Raw genomic sequence first — 20,523 nt, 5'->3', positions numbered from 1 at the left:
AGTATATTTAGATGAGCTACTCTTTCTATGTGCTTCCTTTGGGAAACTATGGGGATTTGTAATACTGCAGCAGAAAAACATACTTTATCTAAGTTTAAACTGTGTTGGTGGATGAGTGTTTACTCTTGCCACAGTTCTCCTATTCCCTTGTTACATTTCTGGTCCTCTGTATTGCAGAAACTCCACTCGCGCATCATGGACCTGTCGGCCGGAGACCTGCTGTCTGACTCTGAGAGGAATAAAAGCTTCCTGCAGTTACGAACCACAGAAACTGACAGTCATGTAAGCAGCTATTTTATTAAAACCCCATTCCTGTTTATTATAAAGCACTCTATCCTGCAGAACTTGCCCAACTATCACAGATGAAAAATAATGCTCTTGCTCCAAAAACATTATCAGAGATTAAATACGCTATCCTCTCTGAAATTCAATATCATGTCCCTGGTTGATAGAGTGAGTACAAAGTGTCACTCATTTCAAAGAGGAATAAATTTCAGTCATTTCCCTGGGACACTGTTTTGGGTATTGATTTCAACTCATTGTCTCTGAGAAATGTCCAAGAAGCCCTTTGTAAAAGACAGTGTAACACATTCCTCGTCCATCTTTTATGATATATTAAGTTTGAACTTTTTAAAATGCATTTGCTCAGCATATTTGGGGGTAGGGGGTATCATTATGCAGGCCAACATACTTTAGCATGGTTTCAATGTCTTGCTGGCAAGACCTTTTGAAAGTAAATCAGGGCTTTTTTATTTTTTTATTATAAGGTTTGAATGTGTTTTAAATTGCATTTTTGCCATTGAAAAGTCTTGAAAAGCTTATTTAAGTTTGATTCATTTATGTAGAGGTTTTTGTGGAGTTATGAGGGCTTAATAATAGCTGATGCAGTTTCTCATTTCTACAGATTTCCTCTCCCTGTTTATTGGCTTGGAAAAGTAAATACTGTTTATTCAATCAGATTTGTATTAGACCAATATAGCCAGGAGGCCTGGCTGAGCACATCTACATGTGTTAAAATGATCAAATATGATTTTAAAGTTGCTTAACTTGTACTCTATATCTATTACAATTACCATAGAACTAAGGTTTGTTGTGTCATAAAAAAGAAAGCACATAAGATCATGTAAAAGCACTGGTTAGGTGGACCTGAGGTGTAAGATCCAATAATAACGAACACATTAACCTTTCTGCTCTGCTTGGACCTAACTGTTGTAATCTGTAATACAGTTCAGCCTGCTGCTTGGATAATTCAAGGGACATAAGATCTCATTTAGCCATTGGTTTGAAAAAATATTTGGTGCAATTATTTGTTTAGCTTTTGGATAAACATCTGCTAAATGAATGATGCTGTACGTAAAATCATTACAGCATGACTGCAGCCACTACTGCCCTTAAGTGGTAGAAAAGGCTACCTTAATCCAGCCAACTGCTCAATTACAAAAATACCAAACTGATAACCATTTTGATAGCCGGGTTATGGGTTGATGAGTGTTATTAACACACAGAGTGACAGATTTCAAAGTTGTACTGCCATACGTTTTCAGTTTCACCGACACAATACAATGCAATAGAAAATGTGAGTTATCCATTGCTCTCTTGCTTAGAGCTGAGCTTTTAGTCACAGTCAACCAAAATCCCTTTTGGAGAATGGTGATAACTACTAGAGTACTGCAGGCAAGCGCAGGGTGTCAATAAGCTGCAAAGGCAGTGAGCTTCAGCTGCCTGGAGCTGACACAAAGATGGATGGTAGAGTTCCTTACATAAAGAATTGAAGTAGATAGGAAACCAAAATTAGACTTCAATGGAGGAGTTTCGTTCTCAGTGGACCATCTTTCGAGCTTCTAAATTAATTTAACTTGTCCAGCCTATAGTGCCTCATCTGTTATATATTTTTAAGCTTAATGCAGTTGTCAAAAAGTGCTTGCACTGCTATTGCATTGACCTTGCCAAGCTCTGGAGTGTGTGATTGCTATTTTGGTATTGCGTTTAAAATAAAGACAAATGTACCATAAACCCAATACGTAGCCAGATAAAATTTTACAAGTTAAAAGCAAGCAACCCACAAACAGTCTCAGTGGCGTAATATATAGTGACAAAGTGGAGGATGTTTTCCAATCCAACCAGTTTTAGAATCATAAAACCAAATTATGTGTTAAAGCCCAAGTTATTAGAAAGCATAGCCCACAGCAGACTGGGGGTTGATATGGTGCAAACACACAACACATTAACTCTGCTAATGATTGATGCACCAAAAAATCCAGTAGGCAGCTTCATTGAAAAGGGATGTCTATAGATTTTTAATTACAAGTCATGTTTCTCGTTTTTAATTTTTTTTTTAAAAGCTTTACAAAACTGCTTTCAGCCCCTCCTGGTTTGATGAGAGTATAATCATTTACTAAAAATACTGACTGTATTAAGAATAAGCGGTGTTGCTCACTGCTCAGATCATCCTTTTTTTTCTTTTCTTATAAATAGATGCTGTATGTTTGTTTCCTAGTGTATAATGTCTCTCCTAATATCGACAAAGTATTTAATCTAATACTCCCTCATTTCATTTTCAATACAATGCAGTGACAAAGTACTAGATTTATTGGCAAATAGTTAAGTTAGGCGCAGCATTTACTGCTCTCCATCAACATAATTGAATAAATAGAATATTATTCAACAAGTTTAGGCTTTGTAAAAGATAGTCAGGTTTAGAAAGATATGAATTATGGCTATGCACTTTTATAACTATGATTTGCATGTTTCCTAGATTGCAGGTTCTTTTGCATCCCTCATAGTAAATCTTAATATGGTCTAATAGCAGCTGTCGTCCAGATAAGACTAAACCCTGTGCCCAGTATGGATCACTGCCTACCACCGGGCCAACTGCGGGCACTTGGCTAATTTGGTCTCATTTTAGCTGGCTATAGTCCGAGTCTGCTGCTTGCACTATAGCAAATGAGAACTATGGGACTGGCACCCAGAAGCCAATGTATTTCTAGTGAGATCTGAGCCAATTATCTTCCTGACAGTGCTGAGATGTGAACCCACAACCACTTGGTGTCGAGTATTAACACCCTAGCATGCTAACATTTTTAAGTTTAAGCACCAACCTTAGATGATGCCCACCTTCTTCAAATGAACATTATTCAGGTCAAGAATATCTTCCCTTTGGTATATGTTTATTCATGCATCAATATGCCTTGCAGTTGCAGAGTGTGTGTATATAGGATGCAGATTTTAATGGTCAAAAGTTAATGTTTTTTTTTTTCCCCCAACCTCATATATAACAAAAGTTTGTAATGTTTTAAAATCCCCTGTAATGTACAACGTTTGTTAAAAAAAAAACAAAATACAAAAAAACAATGTGTGTAAAGCTCTAGTATTATTGAAATGGGCCTGGACCAATGTACTTTGCTTGTTTTATGTCAGAGTTTAGTCTTACTGGTTTCCTATCTACTTTACTATATATATATATATATATATATATATATATATATATATATATATATATATATATATATATTCTATTTTTATGCACATGGCAATTACATCTCTTTGTGTGTTTGCAGGAGTCCCAGCAGAATGTAAAATCTGAAATACCCGTCTTCAAATGCCAGAGTCAATTAAGTTTGACAGTACCAACACAACTGTACCCCCGCAGCAGCTGCAGCAGCAGTGAACGCTCCCTGTCGAGTGCCTGCAGCGAATATTCCAGTGGCTCCTGCACTTGGAATGATGGAAAATTATGCAGCAAAAGGGTAAAACAACTCATTTTTTGAACAACGTAGTTGATTTCAAGTATTTTGAGGATTAAAAAAACATGTGTTTGTGTGGATATGATTTACCACTGCACTAGGGATATTGACATTATAGGGTTATAGGTTACGTTACACTCCTTATTTTATGGTCTGAAATAACAAAATAAATGCAGTGCATCAAGTATATCTTCATAGATAGGCAACATTTTTCAAATCATGCAGCTTGGAACTACCAGAAGATAACACTGTTACCACATCCGAGACCCATGAAGTACAATATAAGGGCTATATTCTTTGAATGAACTCTCTGTAGAGATATGCATGAACAAAGAGATAGCACATTGATTTTCTGTGAGTCTGTGTGGGATGGTGTGCGCGAGTGAATGTTTGAGGAGTTGCTGCTGAAGGAATAATTTTCACTGTAAGGTTTATATTATTCAGTTTGTCATCAGATGCTTTGTATTGTTTGAATTCACTTTCCTTAGACAGGATCTTGAAATTAATTCAGCAACCCAACTGTGCTCTGACCACAGATACTTTTGAACATCTTGAATACCATGTGTTAAAAGATATTAACTAAATTATATACTGCATATAGAAAAACCATGTCCCTTTTAAAGCACTGCAAAGACCATCCACAATCCTCATAGAGGTTTCTTTTTTTTTTTTTTAACCAGAAAACAGCCATTAGTGTTTTACCAGGCTACCTCGGAGAGCTGTCAGAGACTGTAATTGCAGGTTGATTGATGGGTTGTCAAAGTCATTATTATAGCCTACAGTGATATCGAAAGTCAACAATGAAGGGGAAAGGGACAAAAAGCTCACGATTTGAGTTAATGGATGCTATACCTCTAAAATATAGATAGCTGAGTCAGAACCAAGAATATCAATCAGATTGAACTGTGTAATAGCAAAGTGCAAGTAGAAATTTTTGTAACTTTGTTTCCTCTTTTTTCCCCACCACACAGTCATCACTGAACTGGGAAAAAACAGTGAGCATTGGCTCCTCAGCCACCAATGTTTCCAGCCCTGCTGAGGAACAGCTGCCCACCAGAAAGAAGGAAAGCCACATCCTGGAAGGCCTGAGAAAGCTCCAAAAGAGGAAGCCGATGGAGCCACCTTCACTCATATCCAAATGGGGATACAAGGACTGCATGAACTCCAACGAAGGGATATACTCACCCGGTATAAAGTGTGTGGGTCATGGTGGTCCTAAGTCCCAGCTGCCAAGCAAACCTGTGGGAATGTGCATGAACCGCGAGCAGGTGAAAAAAATTGCCTATGACTCTGATTCTCACGATGATGCAGATGACGAATCTACAAATACACCCACCCTACCCCACAATTTACCAAATAAGGACTGTAGGATGTTCTGTAAAAAGTTAACACACAGTGTTTCTGATAGCCTGTTCAGCTGGGGGAACAGTGGAAAATCAATGATGGAGAGAAAACCCTCGTACTTCAACTCGGAGCGACCTGAAAAACTAACAAGCTTCAACGGCCTTCTCTTGAGTGAGAAAACATGTACAAGCTTCAAGCCCCCAGTGTTGAAGTTTAAGACCAGTCCTACAGACTTAGATAGTGCACTCCAGCTTTCTGACATTGATGATCTGGAAGTCCCGGAGGACTTGCATGTGGAAAGTAGGGATGATACAAGCAGTGCAGTGATCCCTTTTGCTGAGAAACAAGCACTAGGCGGCTCTAACAGGCTTTCATACGAGTTTGACAACCTTCCCCTTCCACAATGTGAAAAAGATCTCAGTTGTTCTTCACAACTGGACAGTAGGCCAAAGACTTTTAATTTGATGAAGCAGAACAAGGTGGTAAGAAAGACCTCGTCTGAAGAATGTATCTCTGTAATATTTGATGTGGAAGACGGGGAGCCTATTGAGCTCAGTTCACACCAGACTGGAGTCATCTCTGTGACTAGAAATGAGATTTCTGTGAACCGGCAGGAGACCATATCCACTGCCGAATATACTGAGCTTGTACCTCAGGGAATGGCTAATTGTCAGAAAGGAAGCAAAGTGAGGAACTACTCAGTCCTAGAATCCCCACAAAACAAAGCTGAACTGCAGCCTGACAATATGGCAAAAAAAAATGTTATTCTTTCGAGTGTATGCACTAACACCCCACGGTCTGAAAGACTGCTGTCACACATTCCTCAGCAACCAAAATTAACAAAGCCAGCCAATAATAATGCTCACAAACTTAATTATGTACCTTCTATGCAGACAACTTCCTCTCAAAGGACAAATTTGACCAAAATACCAAGCAGTGGCAAAGGGTTGCCACAAAAGGTCTTTAAGGCATCTGTGAGTGAAACCAACAATAACAATGGGACATCCAGTTCTTCATGTCAAGAAAAGTCACCGTCCTCTCCCCCAGTTAAGCTATCAAGGTTCATAAAATCTCCTGGGGGTGGTTGTAACCAGATCCTAAAGGCAGAATCGGTAGTTTTAAAGCACAATGCACAACCTCAACAGAGCTCCAAGATTCCCTGTAGGAATGACTGGGGAAAGGGATCTAACACTGGAGTACCAGGTTCTCCCCTGTTGCCTAGGCGACACATGGAACCTGTTGATTACGGGGAGCCTCCAACCAGAGACAGGCACTGTGATCCTGGACAAGCTGAACTCAGGTCTCCTTCTCCGCCTCCACCACCAGACAGATCTACCTCCTTAATGATAAGACCGAACTATGAAATCACCCCTCCACTAGCACTTAAACCTGGAACCCACCTCAGTACTTCAAATGCTTCAAGAGGAGGGTCTGCTGCATTGTTGCATCATCACCATCAGCCATCCCAACTTGATGTTCAGCATCAAAGCCCTCATATTATGCAAGATTCAGCAGAATTAGATGTAAGTCATTGTGCTGAGTCAGCCCCACAGAAATTGGTAGATAATATCACCCAGCAGCACCAAAGTTCTCCCAGAGCCCATCAGACCCGAACAAAAAGTTCTCCTAAAAGGGTTTCTGTGAAAATGTTTCGTCCTTCTTCCACTTCTGGCCATGCTCAGGGTATCAGTGAACCTATAGCAAAGAGCTCTAAAAACATTTCCTGTTTTTACAATCCTCAGAAAGGTTCCTCACTACAAAGCACATTTACCAGTAAGAATGGGCTTTCCTGTGAGAATGGGTTGCCGCCGCAGTACAAAACATCTAGCAGCTTGCCAATATCTCTCCAGGGTCACTTGCAAAGTACTATTGAGCCACATGGGACTCAGGGACATGGTTCCCAAGTGACACCAACGTCACCTGGTGCTGAAAACAGTCTTCAGAACACTGAAGAAAAAATTGTAAAGACACGTATTCCCATTGGGCTCAAAGTCCTTGTTAAATCTCCACCCGTGCTAAGGAAAATCATAACAGTGCCTGGTAAGCAGGAAAAAGATAATATTAATACAGCTTCCAAAGGAACAGTGACGTCAAGCAATTGTAGGCAGTGTGATGCATCGCAGGGAACGAGAAGTTTTGAAATGGTGACTGCAAAATCTGATCAGGAGATTAGAAGTGATATTCAGGAAGGTTATTTGAATGAAGAAACACTGTCACCAGTATTGAATGACAGTGAGAGTCCTGTTGCAGACAAAGGAGATGGAGAAAATAGGCTGTTCAAAAGGTCAGTTTCAGTGACAAATAAGCCCCATTTAAAGCCTGCCCTGGGAATGAATGGAGCAAAAGCCCGCAGCCAGAGCTTTAGCACACACACTGGGGATAAAACTTGCACCAGTGTAATGGAAGGGCCTGGTAAGATACGTACTCAGATCATAACAAACACAACGGGAAGGGGAAGCTCCTTAACAAGACAGAACTCTTCCATTGAAGGGTTTCAGCTGACCCCTGGAAGCGGTCCGAGTGAAAGCCCTTCTCATTCTCCAAGGGGGGTTGACCATTCCTACACCAGGCAAAGCTCTTATGGAAGCATGAGTAGTTCAAGCAGCCACCAAGGTAGCCCAAGCAAAGTTACTAGTAGAACTACCCCCAAAGCAGATGGTCCTCGAAACGGGTCCAAGTATGAGGGCAACAAGTCACCACCTCAAAAAGAAGCACGTAGCCTACCTTTAGCCGACAGGTTTGATTCTGTCTCACCGTCTCATTTCTTACCGGAGCAGGCATCTGAAAGCATTGGTAGCAGTTTGCTAAACCCTAGCCAAATTGAAATAATGAGACCAGCAAAAAAGTCGGAAAACCCCACAAGAGGGCCAGAGGTAACAGAACAACTCAGTCCTTCGGTATCCATGATAGAAGAGAAAGTTATGATGGGCATTCAAGAGAACATGCAGAAAGGTCAAGGGAAGGAAAAGTCGCAGGTCACAGAGACAAAACTAAAAACTGGTTCTTCATTGGCCAGCTGGTTTGGTTTCCGCAAAAGTAAGCTCCCTGCACTAAGTAACAAAAAAGCTGAAACCTACAAAGCAAAAGAAGAGAAGAAAGAAGTCAAGATTAGATCTGTACTGGGGAACAAGCAGATAAAGCCAGACAAAAAGAAAGATAAGAAAAATGAACAGTGCAAAGATAGTCATGGGCATTCAACAAAACCAGAGAATAATGATAAAGTGGTTTCAATCATGGATCACTGCAATAGTAAGATAGGTCCACCAATGAAACAGCTTCAGCCTTCTACAACCAAGGACCAATTTATGAAGGACCTACTGAACAGGTACTGTACATACAATTATTATTCATTAAAAAAGAGCTTTGTTAGTTAAAAACTGATGCTTGACATAAAGGACAGGGTAAGATAGAGCTTTTATTAATCTTAAGAAAAAAAAAATATTGGTGTTAAACCAGACTAAAACAGGAGCCACGGTTTTAGAATCAGAGTTCTAGATTAATGATATACATGAACCCAGTTCATCATTCTCATCTATTGCTCAGTACAGCCAAAAAGGAGGAGCTGGGGAGACTGAAGGTTGAAGTAAGGCACATATTGTTTAATTGTAGCTCTTCTGGTGAGTTATATTAGTATGAACTTTTAATATGCTTTATAACTACTACAAGTTCCAAGACAAAATATAAACTGGAACATCTTATCAAACATTGTACTGTAGGTGCAGGGACATTGGATAGAAACACTAGGTAAATGCCACGGGTGCTTTACACATGGAAATTATTGTTATTTAATTTTTTTGTTAAATTGATATTACTTTAATACAAATTTATCAGCTGCTTTACATCACTTTAACTGCAATATAGCTTGTTTTTTTTATTTTGATTTAATGTATTTTCATATTTCATATCGTGTCACCATATTTCTCTTGAAAGTTTACTGAACATGATGCATTTTTTGTGGTAGCTTTATCAAAAAGCCCAGCTCTTCCTTTGAGACAGCTCTTGGATGAAGTGTTCATCGTCACTTCAACCTTAGGCCATCGAGGTAGTCAACAAACGTGATCCATGCTTCGCCTCTGTGTCCAGAAGCAATCTCAGATAGAAAAATATATCATTATGTGCGCTCCAGTAAATTGATATACTACGTCAAATTGTAATCGACAGATTTTATCAAGGCTAGTTAGAAACATTTATCACTCAAAGGGTAAAGAGACAGAAAGATGAAAAGAGGTTACTTTGAACATTAAAGCAGTGGGAGAAGCCAGTGGATTGAAGGAGGATGGTGTCATATATCAGTGAAACCGCTTTCTACCTGCAGAGTTGATAAGACAGCTTCTCAGCAGACAGAAAATTGATCAAATCACATTTCCTACAGGAGTGTGTCGAAGGGCAGCTCCCCAGACTCATCTCTTCCCACCATCCCTATCAGCACCCAAGGGCACCACAAGATAAACAGCGAAATGAAGGCAGATATGGAAATGCACAATGAAACTGTGGTAAGTTTCTTCTGGTCAGATTGTAAAAATGATTTTAACCATTTGACAGAACATGTCCTCCAGTCACTGTTTAGAAAATGAACCAACTAAACCTTGGTAGACCTTAAACTGTGTTATCAAGACCCCTGGACCACATATAAAGTCAGTGGCGGTGCTTATCCCGTAGTGACCCCATGCAAAGATTGATTCCGGGGCCCCTATTACCTATTCTTACCAGTAATACTATGCTACGATACCATGACTATTAAACATAGCCACAACGACACTAACAAATGTATTGCATTTTACTACACCATTCACAAAAAAACACACTCTCAGAGACAGAAGTTAACCTTTCGTGCTTTCGCAGTGGTAAAGTCTGTAAAATAACCGAATAACCCAGTTTTGTGCAAATCTGGTGCACGATCAGTATCTGCTCGACTCCAGTCAAATGCTCCTGCGACATTGTAGAAAGCAAATAGTTTTTTATTCATTTCATGTTCAGGCAAGAAAAACTTCTCTCCCTGACCCTGCTGCAACAGACATAGTCAAAAGCATATGCAAGGCAATACTGAGGTTAGATACAGATCCAGCAAACTTCCCTTGTAAATGTAATCGAGAATCATAAGAGGCGAGGACGATGTAAATACTGGAAACGCATTTATTTTAATTTGTTTCCAGGTTCATTCAAACATGCTGCCCTGTGTGCATGAGACACTTGTATTCCCCTCAGGTTTGAAGCACAGTCAGCAACACTGTTTATAGTGTGTTAACATTTTTAAATGTCTTTCTGTTTTTAACTTAAATCACAGCTTACATGATACACGGCACATACTGACTTAAACTTGCTCACGGCTTTAAATCCCAACATGTTTTTTTTCTGGTTATGGCTTTTGATGTATATATACAAAGAATGGGAAAATGACTAATAAGTAATTCATTCTGGTGCAGACTTGAGGTAAATAAACGTTTTTTATAGTAACCGAGCCACGACAACAGGGGCCCCCTTTCTGCCTTGGGGCCCCATCCAATTGCATGGGTTGCATGTAACTAAAACCACTACTTTTCAAGGCACCATCCTTTCATTCTTTTCTAAAAACAACATATTTTATCTGTGACACACAGTTTCAATTAAGGATTTATGTTTGAGGTGGTTTGAGGTGGTATAGAACTTAAATAGCCGCAAAGCCATCTAAAAAAAATCATCTGGGTTCTTGTTACATTTAGCTAGACACAGCACACAAGCGTTTTTGAGTTACCTAGGCACCATGCTAGCTAATGAAGGTGCCCAGATAGAATGTGTTTAAATGCCACATATGTATACTTAATTGTATGTGTGACATTGATTGTAAGTTGAAAAGAGAACACAACATTGGTGGCATTTGCCGTGAGGGATGTTCCAGTAACTGTTGCTCAATACACAGGGAGCTCTGTGTAATTTGGATGAATAGGATGACATTTGTCTAAAGGGAAATGTTTTTGAAAATAGCTATTGCTCTTTAAGCTGCTTTAATGAACCTAGCTGGGAAAATTAGGACATTTGAAAAGATAAGACCAAAAAAGGTATTTTAATACAGTGACTGCATTCTGGTTGGTTCTGTTGCTTAAAGTTTGTTCTTCAAGTTTTATTTATTTATTTATTTATTTTGTTTTCAATAATTCTGTGCTTTCCCTTTGATAAAATTCATGGTGGAATAGTGCTGTGGATTTTATCAAAGGGTATTCAAACAAAGGATAATGTAAACCACTCAAAACGACCCTTCGGCTTATCAAATAGCTACTAGGTTTCATTTATTTTCTCTGCCTTGTTTTATTTATTTATTAATTTATTTTAAAAAAAAAAAAAAGCTGATGGTAAAAGATCACAGTGTATAGATGAAGAACAATGAAGCTCTATTATTTGTCATTTTAGTTTCCTGAATTTGTCTCAAGTCTCCTCTGTTTTTGATTGTTTTGGAGGCTGGAGGTAGCACAAATCCTCTGGAAAATGATAGTGAACTCTGCACAGCCCTACTCTGGAGGAACTTTCTAATTGGCATGCTTTAAAGAATCTGAACCAGTAGAGCCAGATGGTAATGAAAAAGGGAAATACAACACTTCATGATTCATAGATGATCATTAGCAGTTTCAAAATGTATTTAAATACTAAAAAAAGGATATTTAAAACTGAATGACAACATTAAGTATATAATTAATTTATTCTGTACTTATGGCATTTTACCTTTAAAAATATGAATAGTTCATTTAGTAACAGTTGCCATGGAGATCAGCATTAAGAAGTACATCTTCTTTTGAAGCCATACTAATTACTGCAATAATTTTCTGTTGTTTTTTTCCCAGCCACTTTCCTTGTTAAATGGAATAACATAGCTAGCTTTCTGTCTTTGCTTTCACTCTTGTTCTTCAAGGTTCCCAAATGGTATATATATTATATATATATATATATATATATATATATAGATATATATATATATTATAATAAAAAATCATATATTAGTAAATACAAGCAGTCATTAACTTTTTTTAATGATATATGATATGTGTGCATTTTGTTTGAAAACCTTCCTTTCTCTCATCCCTGTAATCACCAACTTCTTTTTATTTTATTTTTTTACAAAAGATGTAGATTTTTTTTGCATCATGAAAAAGTGATGTAGCTGGACCCATAGACATATGTTAGACTGACCTTGCCGTGTCAGTAAGAGAGAGAGAGAGAGAGAGAGAGAGAGAGAGAGAGAGAGAGAGAGAGAGAGAGAGAGAGAGAGAGAGAGAGAGAGGGAGAGGGAGAGGGAGCATGAAAGTCTGGAACTGCAATATGCAGGAAATTCAATCCGACTGATGTAGAATTTTGATAACAAAGCGGAGCCCCTTATCAGAGCCACTCAATTTAACAATGCCCCATTTAATACTATCCTGACAGCTCTGGTTATATCTTCACTCAACAGAAATACAACAAAAAAAAAAAGCTACATTTTGCATTAGTGGTTTCTTTTTTACACTGCTGGTAGAGCTTTCATATATATATATATATATATATATATATATATATATATATATATATATATATATATATATATATAATTTTCAGGATATTTCGGGTAAGTAAACAACTAATTTTTAGGCAGCTGTGGAAGGGCTTTTGCCCAAAACGTACTGAAAATAAAATATATTTGAATCTTTTAAACCTTTTGTATACATTTGTTAAAAACCTTTTATTTCATATGCTTTCAGTTTTGCTCTTTGAGCTAATATATGTGTGTGCATGTGTGTGTGTGTGTGTTATTTAATAAAAATAATAACTATAGTGTATCATCTATAGTATACCATAATGAGTACTTTTTTTTTATATGCAGACCATTACCAGAGGCGTGGTCTATTGAAGGGATATTAGCATTGCTGATACAAGGTAATAGTGGAAGTCACTATTATGATACCACTTTTTAAAGTTATTTATTTACCCCTGTTTGTCTGAAATCACCATTGTAGTCCATTGAAAGAGTTAGCGTTCCTGTGAAGCGTTTCATCAGTAATGAGTGGTTTTAGAACAGGGGTCAATAATTAATGTCATTGTTTTTGTTATTGAGCCATAGCAGAACGGCTGGCATACACAGAAAACAATAGGAGAGCAGTTGTCATGTAATATGTGACAAATGCACGTTATTGCGTTATATACACCATTCTTAGCCCATTATAACCTTTACTTGAAATCATGAAGAACTCCTTCCCTGGCACTGGGCACTTTACAGAAACAATAGCACTGATAATGTGACATTTTAAACGGAGCACACACTGTATTGTCTCATTGTCACCTTGTCGTTTCTCTCCGTACATTTCCTTCCAGCTAAAAAGACAATTGCATTGAACCCTGTGTTGTATTGGCAATTGAACTGTAGATCTGAACTAAATCTCATATGTACCAGGTCTCCTGTTTAAATACTGTAGAAGCAGCAATCGTTTTGGATAAGGGGAAAATCAAATAGTTGCTTGTGGGAAAAGCAACATGCCTATTTTCAAGTTGTGATAATTGAATTAAGAAAGGAGACAATCATTTAATAACTATCTTTAAGGAGACAATATTTCCACAATGTTGTACATACACCTTACATTTTAATGCAAATGTTTCTAGATAGTTACAGGTTACTTTGGCACTTGGTCAGAAACTGCAGTATTAGAGTATTACATAAGGAGGTACAGTTCCAGAGGTTAGTACTCATTAAAGTTGTATATCTGCGAGGTAGGAGCTAGCACAGGAAAGGTAATGTACTGCAATAGTAGCACAAAGGTCCTATAAACCATCAGCTGTGTAATAGTGTGCATTTAATGAAGTTCAACGTTGTGCGTGAATAGAAAACAATAGACTTGCTCCAGATCCACTATGTGGAGTACTGATTTTCAGTGAGGAGCAAAGCACTGTGATATTTAAACATGTTTTTACACCTATTTTGGGTAGGTGCTGATTGAATATCTTCAGTTTGCAAATAATGAAGCAAACTTTATTTATTTATTCATTTATTATTTATTTATTTATTTTAACAAACAGACCAAGATTGTGACACAGAAGATCAACATTATGGCAGACGATGATGAAGAGACCATCCACGAACCTTCTTGTCAAGATCATATGCTAGGTATGGAGAGTACATTTTAATTACCAGTGGGCAAACCATTTCAGCAAAAGCTTTCCTGATAGAGAACAATGGTGAACAAAATATATCCTTAGCTCTAAACAAAAGGGTATCAGAAATCAATGCCTGGGCTTTCAGAAGGCCTTTAAGTTGGCCGTCACACTATTGTGAGGTTGTGAAATTTGGATGACAGAATTTGCAATTGCACTGTTGCAATATAACTTCAAGGTGGCAAATATATTAAATTATTATTATTATTATTATTATTATTATTATTATTATTATTATTATTATTATATACATGTCTCTGATCTGGAATTTCTAATTAGTTTTAAAGCGCATTTGCTAAACGTGCACAACTCATTATATGATTGTTTAGATGTCAGCCTGGCTTAGCCATAGTTAAATAAAATGGCTCCCAAAGCTCTTAAATGAATGTGTCATACGTAAGTAATAGTGAAAAACTGCTTGAAATGTTTTCAATTTAAAAAGCAATTATAGATCTGCAATAAATTTAAAGAGCCATCTAATGAAACCAGTCTGAGTATGACTTCATTGAAAGGCTGTAGTGCTACTTTGCATACTTACAAAAATACTTAAGACATTGATAATGCACTGATTCATTTCCCTGGCAATAAGACTGAATCGTCATATTCTGAAAATAAGATGTCCTGCAGAGTAAAAAGAAGACTGTACATATTGAAATGACTTTTCTGTCATTGAGAACGTTGCTCTAAATTTGCCAAAACCTACATTTCAAATAACATGTGTGATATATGTAAAACGGTGGCTTTGTTTACATATGTATGTGTATTTTTTGTTCTTTCACAAAAACAAACTGTATGTCTTTGAATACCCTAATAACTTTCCAAAGACATGATTACCTTGGAAGTATTTTGATTCTCATCAGCCTGTGTAAGCGATTTGAACTGAAGTGCTTTATTGATATGAACCCCCATGTGGTTGACTAATTAAAGTGTTAAGTATTTTTAAACTGGCTGGGAAGCCAACATTCTCTGCAGTTTTGCTGACTCCTCATTTTGAAATAATTGAATAGCCTTGGCCTTGCCCATTCTTTTGGGTTTATAATGATTTTTTAGTAGATTAATGATTCAAGGGATTAGCCAAGCATACAGAAAGTTAATGTGTTTTTTCTTCTTCTTAAGCGCTTCAAAGAAATGTGTTTTTTTTTTTTCCCTGTAGTTATATATTTATTGAAATTGTCAGATTCCTGAGCCGTGTGATTCATGAACTAACGTATGACATACATAGATTCATACGGAATGTGAGTAAGTCCCAAGTGGGTCCTGTTACCTGGAGGGAAGAATGTGAATGTATATCGTTGTTGTAGGGTAAATGGCTTCACAGGAGACAAAATGAAAAATCAAAGGGAAATAAAAGGAAAAAAACAAGGCACAGTGAGAATGACTCTCTGCTAATAAGATGGAAAAAAGACTATGTAAAAGCCCTGGTTATTCCACTCTCATGACAACTCATTTGCGCATATTCTTTTATGTATGAAGATTTCTGATTCGTGTAATAAGTCACCTAAGCATTAAAATGAGATTGGACAACCGCAGCAGATACAACCGCATCTATCCATTTGTTACATCTGGTCTGTATTTTAAATGTTAGCGATTATGGTTTTGTAATACTTTCCATTGAAATTGAGAAGATAACTGACCAGCCATGAAATTGATGATCTCTTTATTATTTTTTAATGATATTCCTGTTCTTCAAGAAAATGCCAATACGCAAGGAAGCAATTAATCTTTGTCATCTGAATCTGTTCATCAGCTCAATGACATCACTTTAGCAATCAAATAGCCATCATCTTATCAGTGAGTCAGTGGTTGGCTGGTTCTTTTTACACATGATCGGATGAAGGAATGATGTTTGCTTTATCTCTGCACCACCAACTCAATAAAGCATTACAACACCTTGAGGGTTTTATATAAGAGATGCGGGTTACTAGCCTGAGAATCACATTCAGCATGGAGACTGTAGAATTAAATCAATTTTCAATCTTTTTTTCTGATGAAGTCTTGAACCATTGCCTGAAGATAGTAATGCCTGGTACAGCGTTATACTTTAAGAATCTGTGTTCAGCATGATTGAGAACTGGCCATAAATTAAAGGATCTGTAAACTCTCTTGGGTTCCACACATTATGACCCAATTCAATTTTTAAAGTGAATTTGTACTTTGTGGGGTTTTTTTTTTTTTTTTTTTTTACTGACATTTCTCAACTATTTGTGCAATAAGGAACATCTAGCATAAACAACAACTCTGTTTTTCAGAAATGAAATATAACCGTTTCTCTCCATTTCACATGCATTTTTTGGAACACTTACAGAATTCAAATTCAATTCAAGTAATCATAAATAAACACATATATTCATAAATGAAAACCATATATCTACACTGTGCATGGTAAATTCTAATTATCTAATTTCTTCAGAAAAGGATTACAATATCAGATGGGAAATGTTGGAAGAGGAAGTAATTTCACAATGGATACTTTTAACACCATATGCTTTTAATAACCCTTTAATTGTTAGCAGGAGATAGTATTATATAATGTGCATTTCAAATCTGGGCATAAACTTGATTTATGCAGCAGCCACTGATAGTCATTAGCCAACATTATGCTCAGTAACTCAGGCTGGGATCACAAGGATAAAAAAAAAACTGCAGTGCATAGCAGGAAGGAAGGATTCTGCATCCAAAAAATCCAGCCATCTGTTGTATGGGAAGTCTGGTTTGGAGATTCGTTATTGTTCATATCGATCACTAAATATTTCAAAAAGTGAGGACGGTTCAAATGGCAGATTCATTTTTGAATATTAAACATAAATGCTTATGTCCTAAAAATGTTCTTGCTCTCCAGCTAGCCATGGACCATGGTATTAGAACAATTAATGGCAATTATCTAGGTTGGTAGCAGTTCAGAACACGTTGTTCAATTGGTTTGCCCACTGAAGTTTCAGAAATACAACTGACTGTTTAACTTTAACATTTTTCGTAATCTGTTGTAAATAATGTTTTTTTTTTTTTTTTTTTTTTTAAACCTTCCCAAGAGACCCTTTTTTCCCATAACCCCTTTCGTTGCCTGTGACTCTCGTGCTTTCTTTGTCTCCACCCCCCCATCACATGCTTCTCCTGTACCTTAGGGTCAAGCTGCCAGATGAGAACCCTGGACAGTGGGATAGGAACTTTCCCCCTCCCTGACTCAGTCACTAGGGTGACCGGAAGACATCTCCCCAAATCCCAATCCAACCCTGAGAAGGTAGTAACTGTCTCCCCAGATCCAGGTGAAATCCTGCCTGAAACCACTCTACCAAAGGCCAAACCCCGGGAACGAAAAGTGCCTCCCACCTCTGAGACTTGTCAACAACAGCCAAGTGCTGTTTGTCACTCAATGTCTGAGCCTAGCATGGCTGCCAAAGCTGGGCATACTCTTCAGAGCCGGCTTCCCTTGCCAACCACCTCAGGTAAGTTACAGTACCAGCCCCATACGGTGTGTACAATGCTCTCTCGCTATAAGGCTCTCGATTATAAAGTGCCTCGGATATAATGCTCCTACAGCATGTCCCCCAATTCCCTATACTAGTGATTCATGCAATATTTCTACAGTAAATACAGTACCGGTGTTGTTGAAACTTCTCAGTCTAGCTTCCATTTCTGCCTCTCCCTTTTGATACAGTATCTGAACTGAAGAAAAGCTGCGCTGGCACTTTATAAATCAGACATCTTAGTCAGCATTTATTTTATAACTAAATAAATATTAGGCATATTACGTGGTTCTTTCCTAATGTATTTACTTTTTTTGCTGTGAGGAGCTGCAGCTTTCTCTAGGAGACAAGATATTTCAGCCCTGCTACGGCAGCCAAGCCTGGGCCAAGCCCATTCCCTCTTCCCCTCACCCGACCCGCTCTCCTTCTCGCACTTGGTTTGCTTGTCTGTCGCTTCAAACTAAATTTCCGACCATCGTTTAGCCAGGCTATTTATAGTTTAAAAACTGCTAATTAAAATGATCCATGAATGGGAATGTTACTTTTTTTCTTGTTTTATGCATGGTTAATTCAAGGATGTTACATTTTTGCTTCACTATATGTGCATTATAGAGAGTTATTAATATATATTTAATTATTTTTTTTTTTTTTTTTATATATCTATATATTATATAATATATATATATATATATATCTATCTATATATATATATATTCACAGTTTGTGACAAGACCCCTTCTTGTCAGGACGACAAGGTAGATTCCACAAGGTGTTCCTGGTGGATTTTAAGGAATTTCCTTATGTAAATATATAAATCTTATGTGTACACAGTTTGCTTGTTTGCTTTTTGCATGATTATATTTTACTCCCAAAGTTTTGCAGTTCATTTGCTCTTTTGGATATTCATGCCATACATGGTCTCTGTCCAAAGCTTGCAAGAAAGCTACACAGGTAGATGGGCATATACTGCATCAAACCCTTTTTAGAAAAAGAAAAACATGTATTTATTTTGCTGATTTGTGCATATCTTGTAAAATCAAGCATAATAAGCAAATCTGGAGCTTAGATTTGTTCAGGGTTACATTTGGTATTTGGCAGGCCTATGTCCTCATTTAACAATCAAGCATAGTTAACCATTGTGAATGCCTGATTATTTTGGGCAGTAAAAGAGCTATTGCCAATTTCATCCCTAGTGAATGCATGCAAGAGGTCACATTTATTAACAAGCTTCAAAGCACTTAAGAAGGGGCATTCGCAGAGGCATTCCAATCGATAGTTTAAATATTTGTTTATGCTCTAAGTAACTGCTTTGTTTCACTGTATGTAAGAATAACTTGAGCAGGCAATACATCAGTAAGTAGTTGCAATAGCATTTACTTACAGTGTTAGATGTTAACTGAAATGTCTGCTGAGAGGCACAGCCACATATGCTAGCCAACAAAAACACCTGCTGCTGCCTGTTAAAAGGAACGGAGAAGAATGTTCTCTCTGATACCATTTTAAAATAATCATGCTGCTAATTACAGGTACAGTGACAAGAGATTCATAAAAGAGAGTTATGGTGAATATAGATTATATGGTCCATGCTTGAATAGTCACATGTGTGACCTCAATTCCACAGCGTGCAATGGAGCAGACTCCATGATTAAACACTGTCATTATAACAAATTCCAGCAACAGATTGCCTCTCAAGAAGTGGATAAGAGTACCCTAATCTTGATCCTAATTTTGTTTTCTGGATGGGCTTATTTTAATTAAATTGTCACAAAGTAGATGTTAAAATAGTACTGTACCGGTATTCCATGTTAGGTGAGGTTGAGTAATATTTTTTCTGCATCATTTTTACTTTGGTTTTCAGGGAAGATGCTTAATCATCCCACCATTTTTAATAAAAAGCACTTTGCTGTACAGTTATGTGTTAACTGTTCTGAATGAGGTAGGGACTCCATCATTTGATAGAGATTAGGACTGATCATACATGAAATTATACATGCTGTGTCGAACCACTGCGATACAACTTGTGTCTTATGAGAAAAAAAGGAAACCTGTTTTTTAGGTTTAGTGCTTTTCACAGTTAATCCCAGGCATGCCCTGCCAAACAATACATTGAACAGTAATTAAAAAAAAAAAAAAAGAAGTTTTACCGCTTTTATGTTTTCATAGTAGAGAAGAAGAGCCTTGGAAATGGCAGGGATATTGTTAAACATTGATTGTTTTGATCCATAGATTTAAAAAAACAAACAAAAAAACAAACAAAAAAACTACTGTTGCACATTTTTGCAAGTGTAATACAATTACAATTAGTTGCTAATTTATTGCAAGATAGATTCACTCAAGGGCAATAGTGTGCTGAGGACATCTAAGATGATCAACAAAAGAGAAAATTAGGGAAAGTAAGAGTACAGAATGAATAAAAACACTAGCTCACAGTGATCCATCTTCTGACTTTCAGCATCGTCTCTGTTTAAAATAAACATTAGAGTAATGTGTTTCTTCACAATTGCAGGCATAATGAAACCCAAGGGAGTGTGTGTAAAGAAGCCGAACCCAGTTTCTGCCAAGACTCCTGACAGCCACGAGAAGCAGGCTGAGAAGAGGAAGAACAGTCAGGACCAAAGCAGTCTGCAAACTGTAAGAATGGGGATACTATTAATAAGCTTTATCCTTCAGCTTCCTCCCCCACTGCTAGGCACCAATAATCTAAGGCAATACCTAGGAAGAACTGTTAAAACTGTGTGCATTGAATTACAATCAGGAAAACAATGCTCCCTCTATATACTGTAGCTTTCATAATGTAGAATAATCACACATACAGTTAAAACTAA

The 20,523-nt window shown here is 37.4% G+C and overlaps 1 protein-coding gene across 6 annotated transcripts in view; it reads left to right on the top strand.

The window, feature by feature from the left end:
- The window catches only part of LOC121322372 (nck-associated protein 5-like), a 204,984-nt gene that overhangs the window by 166,231 nt on the left and 18,230 nt on the right, over positions 1-20,523 (top strand). For 4 of the 6 annotated variants that reach the window (XM_041262231.1, XM_041262230.1, XM_041262228.1 and 1 more), the window contains 7 exons: positions 178-282; positions 3,558-3,746; positions 4,715-8,412; positions 9,460-9,580; positions 14,100-14,187; positions 17,357-17,677; positions 20,205-20,329. In XM_041262231.1, coding sequence (XP_041118165.1) covers positions 178-282; positions 3,558-3,746; positions 4,715-8,412; positions 9,460-9,580; positions 14,100-14,187; positions 17,357-17,677; positions 20,205-20,329 — 4,647 coding nt within the window. The other 2 variants (XM_041262232.1, XM_041262233.1) reach the window with 2 other exon arrangements.

This window comes from Polyodon spathula, chromosome 10 (assembly GCF_017654505.1).
Source record: "Polyodon spathula isolate WHYD16114869_AA chromosome 10, ASM1765450v1, whole genome shotgun sequence".
NCBI lineage: Eukaryota > Metazoa > Chordata > Actinopteri > Acipenseriformes > Polyodontidae > Polyodon > Polyodon spathula.
Note: the sequence above shows the minus strand (reverse complement) of the source record. Positions and strands in the feature narration are given on the sequence as shown.